This window comes from Chinchilla lanigera, unplaced genomic scaffold, assembly GCF_000276665.1.
Source record: "Chinchilla lanigera isolate Chin_1 unplaced genomic scaffold, ChiLan1.0 scaffold00023, whole genome shotgun sequence".
Classification (NCBI taxonomy): Eukaryota; Metazoa; Chordata; class Mammalia; order Rodentia; family Chinchillidae; genus Chinchilla; species Chinchilla lanigera.
Window position 1 is genome coordinate 790,864 of NW_004955424.1, and position 11,315 is coordinate 802,178.

General features: G+C 43.7%; 1 protein-coding gene across 2 annotated transcripts in view; it reads right to left on the reverse strand.

The window, feature by feature from the left end:
• The window catches only part of Smyd1 (SET and MYND domain containing 1), a 31,360-nt gene extending 21,577 nt beyond the window's left edge, over window positions 1-9,783 (reverse strand). For both annotated transcript variants that reach the window (XM_005385383.1, XM_005385382.2), the window contains exon 1: window positions 9,537-9,783. In XM_005385383.1, the coding sequence (XP_005385440.1) occupies window positions 9,537-9,673 (137 nt within the window). In that variant the 5' untranslated portion in view covers window positions 9,674-9,783. The remainder of the gene's footprint in view (window positions 1-9,536) is intronic.
• Between the last annotated feature and the right edge of the window lie 1,532 nt (window positions 9,784-11,315).

Consider the following 11,315-nt stretch of genomic DNA (forward strand, 5'->3'; position numbering starts at 1 on the left):
TTTTTTTTTGGTTTTTCTCCGGTACTGGGAACCGAACTCACGACCTTGCACTTGCCAGGCAGGCGCTTTGCCGCTGAGCTAAATCCCCAGCCCAGGAGGGTCTATTTTGGCTCACAGATTTGGGAGGTTCAGTGCATGCAGGATTGGTCCATGTCTATGGCAACACATCATGGTGGAAGTACATGTTGGAGGAAATGCCTCACCTCAGAGCTGAGGTGAAGCAAAGGGAGAAAAAAGGAGGAGCTGCTGGGAAGAAGAGGGAGAAAAAAGGAGGAGCAGGGTCGCAACTGACCCTTCAAGGGTGTGCTCCCAATGACCTAACTTCCTTCCACACAACCCACTTCCTAAGGTTCCACCGCCTCCAACAGAGCACAGGTTGGGGGCAAAGCCCTCAATATAGGGATCTTTGCAGGACATTAGAAATCTAAACTACAGTATTCACTCAGCCCCCAAAGCTCCTGTCCATCTCACAAGGCAAAATGCATTCAGTCCATCTCCCAGAATATGCACTCTTTCATGGGTGCTGGCAAGTTGCACCTGCCCACAACACCACCATCAACAGAGTGAACACTCCCATCACCCCCACAATTCCCTCAGAACCCCGAGTTGTTTTAATGTTAAACACAAGGAACTGAAGGTATAGCTCAGTGCTAAACACACGCTTCTCTAGCATGAGGGAGCCTTCACCTTTATTGTTATTTGGCTGCTTTTGGTGTAGCATTCCAAAGTGTCAAGAGCATCTTGAATATTTATTGTGTCATCTGGTGTTATGCAGGTTGCTAAGCTTAGAGTCATGTGCAAATCTGACAGCCTGTCTTACATTGGGAAAGAAGTAGAAGAAGCAGATGCCATCTGCTGGGGTAACAGGACACAGACCGGGAATACAAACCCAAGGCAGGAAAGAAAGGGAGGAGAACCAGGAAAACAACTGGAGACAGAACAGTTAGAAACAAGCACAGTCCTGCTGGTTGTCACTGGCCACTGGTCACTTGTAGCTCCTTGCCTGTCTGTTCTACAGACACCCATCAGAGAACAACCCCACACTGGGACTGCTCTAGTATCTTTCACCCAAACTGATCATTTTAGAACATTCTAGTATACTATCTTCATGTTTTTATTCATATGCATACATTTTTATCTTGGGGATGTGGTAAAATTTGCATCTATTGAGCAAAAATATTACACTGTATAGTTTGCATTCAGTTTCACTGTTTCAAATGTTAAATGCAAGGAACTGAAGGTTAGCTCAGTGCTAAAGCACACGCTTCCCTGGCATGAGGGAGGCCCTTTGTTCAATCCAACAATCTATCCAAATTTTAAATTTAAAACAAAATTTAAATCAGCATGGTGGTGCACATCTGTAACCCCAGCTACTTGGGAAACTGAGGCAGGAGGCTCTCACATTTGAGACCAGCCTGGGAAACCTAGTGAGAACTTGTCTCAAAATTTTAAAGAAAAAAATTTTAAAGAATAGGCAAGGAGCTACATGGAGAAGGCTGGAGATGTAGTTCAGTGGTAGAGCACTTGCCTAGCAAGCAATAAGTCCTGGTTCCCCAATAACACACACACACACACACACACACACACACGCATGCACACACACACAAATTACAAATTTTAAAAAATAAAAATGAATTTAAAATGTAAGTAAAAACCTTAAGTAATCATCTGGCATAGCAGAAGTTCTGCTTTTTCATCTTTATAATCATTGATTATTTCTTAAATAATCTCAATTTAAAATAATCAGTTATCATTGATGATTACTTAAAATATGGAGTAGCACAGGGCCAGAGACATGACTAACACAATATCAAACAGTTCTGAACCTTAAGGACAGATCTCACAATGAAAGCACATAGACACAGGCATGGTAGTGCACATCTGAGATCCCAGCTCCTGCGGCAGGAGGGTCATAAGTTTGATCCCACCCTTGGCAAATCAGTAACATCAATACCTTGTCTCAAAATAAGTATATTTTGTAAAAGGGCTAGGTGGTGCAGGTGCATATCTCAGCAGCAAAGCACCTGCCTGCCAAGCACAAGATCCTGAGTTCGATTCCTGGTACCCACAAAACAAAAGGGCTAAGTATGCAGCTCAGTGTGAAGGCCCTAGTTTCAATCACTAGTACCACAAAAGATTAATTAGTTAATGTTAAAAAGCCTTTCAAAAGGAAAACACATAGCTGAGGTCACATGTGTTAAGGGATGATTACTATCCTTCTGAGTGTATGTTGAATTAACTTCCGGGAAGAATATAGGATAAGTTATTTTTAAATGTGCTACTTTGAAGCTTTGTCAACAGCAACTTTTTTTTTGGTACTGGGAATCAAACTCAGGACCTCACGCTTACCAGGTAGGCACCACGCTGTTGAGCTATATCCCTGGTGCCTTATTTTTTAATGTAGACCATCATAAATGTTTAAAGGGAGGAGTATTTTGTCTCTGACACTGTTTAGAATTACTGGTATATGGTGATAGCAAGATAAAAAATAAAATTTTAGAAATTGATGTCTCATGGGTTCTGTTACCGCTTTTTAATTCTGTACAGACAACACCCCCTTATTCCCTGCTTGGGATTGGACCCCTTGCCCTGGCCTGCCCTTGGTCAACACAGCCTGTGGCTTATGAGGACAAGATTTAATAGCCTAGCTCAGAAGAAGAGAATACAGCTGGCACTCACCTCCAGATTCCCCGGAACTTACCTAATACACTTGTAATAGGGCCCTATCTAGAATACTCCACCTGCTATGAACCATAGCCGAATAAATTCCAGTGCAATGGACCACACATCTTCCAAGTCACTGATAACCACCTCCACCAGGGTGAAACTGGATAAAGAGTCCTGCCTGAGGTGTTGCAATCAACTCTTCAGCCCAGGCTGAAGGCCTCTACAATCACTGATCTCATCATTTATCAGGCCTTGAGTCAGAACCTATAAGCTCAGCAATATCTCACCACATAGGATCCTTTGCAATCACTGAAAGAAACTGTTAATTACTTTGCATAAGAAGAAAGAGTGATTGGTTTGGAATGAATGTTCTCTCATCATGAACTCATAGTAGGTTCCAAATGTGAACTACCAAATATCTCCTCCAAGACCACCAGTCTGTTTTATTGTACAATGCAGCTGTGACTTTGCTAAGGTCTAAAGCCAAGTTTGAAAAGCTGTGGCTAAAATGTGATATGTTCATGTATCAACTCCCCACGATGAACATACTCATTGTGGATTGTCTCTGAGTGAAATATACTATTTTTAAAAATTCAAGTAAGAGCCAAGGCGTGGTGGTGCATGCCTGTAATCCCAGTAGTCAGGAGGCTGAGACAGGAGGATTGCCATTAGTTTGAGGCCAGCCTGGGCTACATAGTGAATTCAAAGCCAGCCTAAACTACACAATGAGACCCTGTATAAAAAAAAAAAAAAAAAAGAATTCAAGCAAGAAGGAAGTTATAAAGAAGTTCTGAAGTCCCACCACTCTCAGAATGGTTTTGAGGGTTAAATGAAATAACCTGTATACAGCAGCCAGCTCAGAGCCTGGCACTGCATCTGTGCTCAGTAAACATCAGCCTGGTCCTCCCAGCCTGCCTGTCACATGGGCAGGTTGGACCAGGTGGTCTCTGACTTCAGCTCTCCCAACACCCTCTTATTCTCGGGCAGTTAATCACGGGAGAAATTCATATGAGAAAGAGGATGTTTCCTGGACAGAAATACCCATCATGACATTCTCCAGGGAAGGACATGGTCCAAAATACATAAAACTTCTTTGAGATTCCAGAAGAAAGAGTGCTTGTCTTAATCAAGCTTCGCTGGTGACCTTTAGACAGTGTCATGTCTCCCTAAAGTATCAGACTTCCAAAGTAGCACCTCCCACTTACTCAGAGCTTTGCAATTTTCAAAGATGTTTTTAGCTGTTCTCATTTTCTAATCTCCCTAAGAAGCCTTTAGAGCCGTGGTGATCATCATCCCACCAGGGATACTGTGCTCATCTGTCCCTCTGCTCCCCGCTACTCCCCGCAGAGGGCTGATGCCCTACAAAGCTCACCGGCTTTACCAGTGGCCCTGCACATGACCTGTCCAGCCAGCAGGTCCCCACTCAGTCCTCAGCCTTCAGGATTGTCCTGGGTTCTGTCATCTGTCAGAGTCAAGAGGGCTGGAAAGGCAGCTACTGGTCAGCTCCTTGAATGGAAACAGTTACTGACAGATAAATGCAAAGACATGATGCCTGCATGGTAGGCAGGCGAGCCCTGCAAAAACACATCCAAAGAGGGCTGCGTGAGCAGTTCTGCCTCGCCAGCAGGCTCAGAAGCGCTCAACCCGATAGAGAGTGGGAAATGGGGAGATAGCTCTCTAGCAAATGGTGAGGAGACCACGAGACGCAGGGAGCAGGAGGATGGGAGGGGTGGAGAAGAGATCATAGAGAGAATTGAGATGTGCAATGTACATACATCAGCTCCCTTGATGGGTGTGATCGTTACCTACTGCAAATGTGTGCTGATAAAGAAAAATCAGCTTTCAAACCCACATGACGAGGCGCACACACATCCTCACCTCTGGGTGCATTTTCAGCCTCTGGCTGTGTCCACACTGTCACCTCAAGTTCAAATCACACCCCCGGGTGCAAATGAGTGAAGGTTACATCGCTATGGAGATAACTTGCCATTTGGTGTAATCTAGGTCTAAAAGGCAATTATTCCCGGATGTCTGAAGTTGAGGGTTATTTTGTAAAATGTAGCAGGACAGCTCACAACAGGCTGCACGGCACATGGGCAGGTCTCGCCTCTGCACCTGAAACTGCCGAATGAAAGGCATAAACTCCAGGTCTCTTGTGGTTATCTTCAACAAGTGCAAACATTGACTGTAGTAACCTGAACACTTTAATAAATACTTATTTGCTCACTTTCTGAATGAATTGCTCAGGAATCTCTCTGATCCTTTTATTAAATTACTTCCATTTATAGCATCATCTGTCCTCCAGCGCCCACTCCTCAGCTGTTCAGATGACAGGGCACATGTGTGGGCCAGTGTCTGCCAGGGCTAATGCTGGCTGCCCTGCAGCACATAGATTTACACCAGCTAGGAGCCCAGCTGTCCCCACTCGGCCGCAGGAGCCCCTATCTGGTCAGTTTTCAAAACCAGGCTGGTTGGTATTAATTTCTTTTAAAGTATTCCATTGTGTATCACGTTTCCCTGCTTTTCCCCTACACACATGTATGCGTAATCTCCTGGACACTTTTAACTTACTTTTAAATTGTGCTGGTTATTTTTTTAATTTTTATTGATATGTATTTGCAGTATACGATGATTATACTTATCGTGAGGAATTGGTACAGGCCCGTAATACATCTTTAGCTCTTTTTACTTCCCCCTTTTCTCCTCTTGCTCCATCTCTGGGTTTCCTTCTCTTTTGTAAAAGATCTACAGTGGTGCCTCAGTTCACGAACTCAATTCTCCCCCACTGATTCTGGTTGCAAACTGATCTGAATGAGAACTAATTCAAATTCCACCCCTCCCCAAGGTCATCATTGAACCTAACCACTGAATTTGATTTGGTTCACACCCAACTCAGTTTGCGGCCAGAATTGTGGAAAGAATCAAGTTCATGAACCGAGGTGCCCCTGTACCTCCCTGTTTCCTATTATCTATCCTTTATTTTGCTCTTCAATTTACTTGTACTTTGGGTTTCTCATAGAAGAGAAACCATGCAATTTTCTTGAGACAGGTTCTCACTCTCCAGTTCAGGCTGGGATGTAACTCACTATGTAGCCCAGGCTGGCCTTGAACTCACAGCAATCCTCCTTCCTCAGCCTCCCAAGTGCTGGTATTACAGGTGTGCACCATCACACCTGGAAACTGTGCAATATTTAAACTGTGTATCTGATTTATTTTACTTACCATTATAGCCTCAATGCTTTCAACTTCTTAACCAGAGTCATTTAGGTCACATTTTTATTTAAAGAATTTTAAAAGGGGACTAAAATTGTAGCTCAGTGGTACAGAGCTTGCCTAGCACATGCAAGACCCTAGGTTCAATTGCCAGGATGGGAGAGGAGAGACAAACCTTGGTTCTTCTAAATATATGTTGATATTTCATGATAAATTGGATTAACCTAGAACATGTGTATTAGTGGCTGAATAACAGCTTCCCAAAATGCCCATGTTGTAATGCCCACAGCCTGGGAGTTTGTCACCTTCCATGGCAAGGGGATTTTGCAGACATAATTAAGGAGAGGACCCTTGAGATAGGTACGGCATCCTGATTCTTGAGGTAGCTCTAATGATGTCAGAGTCACACCAAGGAGGCAGGAGGCCAAGGTGGGCAAGATGCTACTGCTGGCTTTCAAGATGCAGGAAGAGGCCATGGCCTTTTTCCTGTTCGTGGGCAGCTGCTAGACACTGGAGACGGCAAAGGAACAGAAAACTATGCCCGACTTAGACATCTAAGATCCGGGCCTGTAAGATAGTGAATTTATATGGTTTGAAGTCACTGTGGTTGTGCTAACTTATTACAGCAATAGGAAACTAATACATTGGTTTATTATGATAAACACTTTGTTCTCGTTTTTCACCTATGAATTTCTAGGTCTAACAATTCTCAGGCCCCAGAATCAGCTTTTGATTCTTCTGAAACTGATAGTGATTGCTCTTTCTTTTAACAAGACTAAATATTATTTATCATTCCTACAAATACAAAATAAAATTAAGCAGATCACTTGTTGGTAAGAGGCAGAGAAAAGTGATAACTTGGACAGGGTACAGCGAGATTCAGTCTTGCCCTATTCCTCCCCCTGTGGGATCTGGGAAAGCCCCGTTACCCCCTCTAAACTCCTCCGTGTCCCCATCCACCAGAGAGGATTGAATAAATCTGGTGGTTCTCAAACTTCTGGGTTGAGGACCATTTGAAAATGATGAAAACTATGGACTTTCTAACAGCGTCCAGGCTGCCAGCTTCCCCAGCAGCAGTATGTTATGATTCCCATTTTAGAGATTTGTTTTGGTTTTTTGTTTTTGTTTGTTTTCTTTTAGAGATAGGGTCTCTCTATGTAGTTCCATCTGGCCTTAAACTCATTATGTAGCCCAGGCTGGGCTCAAACTCACAGTGATCCTCCTGCTTCAGCCTCCCAAGTGCTGGGATTCTAGGCATACATCACCATGCCCACCTTTGTTTAAAACATTGTTTATAATGATCTTTTTTTTATTTTCTTCAATCTTTTGTCTCATTTTGTGGTGCTGAGAATCAAATCTAGGGTCTTATAATGCTAACAGTGTGTTCTACCCCTGAGTGACATCCACAACCCCCTCATCACCATTTTAAAGATCATTTACCCCAATCATTCTACTCTTTATTACCTTTGTAGTAAGTAATAAAACATTTTATGTAGCATTTTTCTGCAAAGTCTTTGGAGTTATTCAAATGAATGATAAATTATTTATAATAACAAAAACATGGATACAGACTGTCTATCATCAGCAAATGGTAGAAGAACATGCATCCCTTATACACTACATCTTTGAAGAGTATATAATTGCACAGAAGATGTCTAAATTATTAAAGGAAAAATAGCCTAAGGTCCCAAATGTGTAGTACAAATGAGTGAAAGCTATTTTTGTTTGTTTATTTTTTTGAAACAGTGTTTTGCTATATAGTTCAGGCTGGCCTTGAATTCACTATGTACACAGGCTGGCTCTGAACTCACAGTGATCCTCCTGCCTCAGCCTTGTGAGTTCTAGGATTACAGGCATGTGCCACCACACCCAGCTATGAAAGCTATTGTAAAACAAGCTAGAAAAAAAGGCCCAAACGTTAAGGGTAGTTATTTTTGTGTGATGATATATTTCTTCTTTCTTCATTTTCTAGAATAAGAATATTTCACTGGGAGACCACACCGCTGTAAACATTCTTGCGAAGGAAACTGATTGGCTACTTCAATTTTGGGTAATCAGAGACACAAAATGGAGATGTCCTTTTAACGTCAGGTGGTAACTTGGTGACAGAGCAAAGATCAGTGTTTGCATTTCTGAGTTTTGTTTTTTTGGTACTAGGAATCAAACTCATGACCTTGCACTTGCCAAGCAGGCACTTATGCTGCTGAGCTCTATCCCCAGCCCAAGATTTTGTATTTTAACTGGATGCATCAGACTCCCCACCTGCACTCACACACCTCTGACATATACATACATAAATTAATGAAATAAGATGACATCCCCTGAAGAGCTCTGACTCCTACCTCAACTCCTGATATTCTGTGGGTAATGGTGAACCATGTGCCCCAATTCACTGCCTTTCCCCTAGAGGTCTTGGTAAGGGGGAAGCCAAGAGAGTCTGAATGCTGACGAAGTTATCTCTGAAAAGCAGCACTAGTGCCCAGGATGGTTGGAATAGCCAGCCAATCACAGAGCCTGGATTACTGAGACTACGTTAATGCAGACCACATACATATCAGGCAGCCTACTTCAACTTTGGACTCAAGAAATTGTCATTTTAATGCAACCACGATGCAGGATTTTTTAAAATGATTTGGTGGTCCTATTTCGATAAGACTGTGGAGAAATGGGAATATAAACTTAATAAAACCTCTTAAAACTGAAAACAACATACCCTATGCCCCAGCAGTCCCCCTTCTAGTCACATGCCCAGGAGAACAGTCCCACACGGATACAAGCAGGCGTGGGCAAGCACTTTATTTGCAGAAATGTTTGGTTTCATAAAAAGGCATTGTAAACTATCAAACATTTGTCACTGGCGAATGGATAAACAAATGTCACATATAGAATGGAATCTTCCCAGCAGCGAAAAGTGGTGATGCCTTTAGCATGTGAGTCAATATGGATAGCTCTCCATGTAGTTAAAAGAAAGAGATCTTTGAGGATTTAAAAGAAATAGCTATAGTTTTATTATTCTCACAAGGATAGACATCAAAAATATGTCTAGGGAACAGAGCAAGATCTAAAATGATAGCTGAAGTAAAATACCATTTCTATTTAAAAAAAAAAAAAAAATACGCTTGACCCTAGATCAAAGGCTGAGAAGCAATCTATTAAAAAAAAAAAAAAAAAACTACAGCTACCTATATCAGCAAGTGCAAACACATGTAATCCCACAAGAATATTGTAGAAAGAACTACATTTAAATCATCACAGGGCTTGCTCTCACCAATCGCTTCATCCCCTGATATATTTATATAGTTTCTAGCATCCCCAAAAAAGCTACAATTAGAGTTCTGTAAGAGTTCCCACAGCGCCCGCCACATCCTCTCGACCAAGCTGACTGATGTCAGGAGGAAGTGTCCCAAAGCCCTTGCTCACCTTTCCAGCCCTTTTGGGGACCACGGAAAGTCACAGGCAATGACTCCTTGCAAAAAAAAAAAAAAAAAAAAAAAAAAGTTATGCAAGAAGATCGTTGTCAGAAGTGCCATTGTGTGAAACAGATAAATAATGAAGGCTCGGTCAGTTTTAGCCTTTCCCCGACGATGCTGAAAGTGAAGTGTTTTGGAGTTTGGCACCAGCCAAGCCAACGGGAAAGCGACTCCCACATTTCATACCTGTCAAAAACCACTGCGGAGTAAGCCCGCTCGGCGAAGATGACGTCCGCAGCCCAGAACTCCTTTGTGGCCTTCAGACCTCGGCCCTTGCCCTCGGCAGCAAAGACCTCCACGTTCTCCATGCTCCCCACTGTCATCTCAGGCTCTGTCCGGCCAGCTCGGTGGGTGTTTCACACTGCACCGAGCCTCTTGTCCCTGCGGCTATTTCAGCACCTTCAGCGCCCCAAAGAGCAGGACTATAAATGGACCAACCCCTCCCTTGCCCCTCCCCTTCTCAGCCCTCACCTTCCCCTCCGCCCCGGTTCCTGGAGTCGGGGACAGAACAAGAAAGAGGACAGTGACCGGGGGACAATCTCGTTCATCACCCGACACAGCTAAGAGGGCAGAAAACAACTAAAGGCCACTGTGGTCCCTGGATGCGGCCCGCCAAGTTTACAAAAGTTCCTTTGCAAGAAGTAACTCTGCGTGTGCGAAGCTCTGGACTGCAGTCAGCTTCCTCTGGAGTTGAGCGCTGGGTCAGTGGGATATTTTTAGCAGCCAGATGCCGCTGTCTATCAAAAGCGGACAGCTGGAGTGGCCCAAGAAAAGAGGCAAGGTGATATTTACTGCTCTGGGACCCTTCAGCTGTCAGGCTCACAGTCCCTTAAGTAAGATGGGCCTCTTACTCTACGCCCGGTTTGCAGGAAAAAGCAGCAGCTAAAGCGAGCCCTCCAGCAGATATGTAACAGAACGACTGTATTTGGGTCCCCAGGGGCCCACCTCCTTCCCAGTATAACCTAAGGGTCCCACAGCACCCCCGCACCAAGACATGGAGGTCTGAGAGGTTTTTAACTTTGCTGATGACCCAAGCGTGCTGGATACAGAGAAGGTTGACTTCTCTATCTTTCTACCAAATTTCCCTGAAACATATGTTCAGTGCCAGGGAAATGCTAGTGTGCTCTGTCCTCTCTCTTACCCCAGAGGATTTTAGAGGCACAGTTCCACACCCTGTTAAGCATTCTTCTTGGCCATCAAATAGATCTGACACTACAGTTGAAAAGAAAGACACTCGCAGGTTCGTGGCTGTGGCTTACCTTCCACATAACCTTCCTAGATGCATCTTGGCATGATTTGAATGCATGCCCCAAAGTTCACATGCTGGAAACTTAGGTCCCAGTGCACAGTGTGAGCGGAGGTGCCTTTAAGGGGTGATCAGCTCCTGAGGGCTGTACCCTCATGATTGGATTAATGTCATTATCAAGGGTTACTGATTTGGACAGTGAGTTCCTTATGAAAGAATGAGACCTCCTGTTCCATGATGCCTTCAAAAAGGCTCTCAGGCTGGGCATGGTGGCACATACCTGCCTGAGAGCCTTTCCTAATCCCAGCATTTAGGAGGCAGAAGCAGGAGAACTGTAGTGAGTTTGAGGCCAGCCTGGACTACCTGATGAGATCCTGTCTCAGAAAAACAAAAAACAGGCTTTCAAAAATACAGCTGCTGCATCTTGAACTTTGCAGCCTCCAAAACTATAAGTCAATAACATTTTATTCATTATAAGCTGCCCAGTCCTGGGTATTATGTTACAGTGGTCCCAATGCACTTAGACACCCCTATAAACAGGACATCCTGTGTCCTGGATCTTTGTGGTACAGTAGCTAATAAGCACTGCTTTCTGAGTCAAACAGACCTGACCTTGAACTCTAAGCCTGCCTCTACCACCTTGAGACAGATTGTTCAAAACAAGGATGATAATTTCTACTTCCCTGGACTGTCAGGAAGGTTAAATGAGGTAATATGTA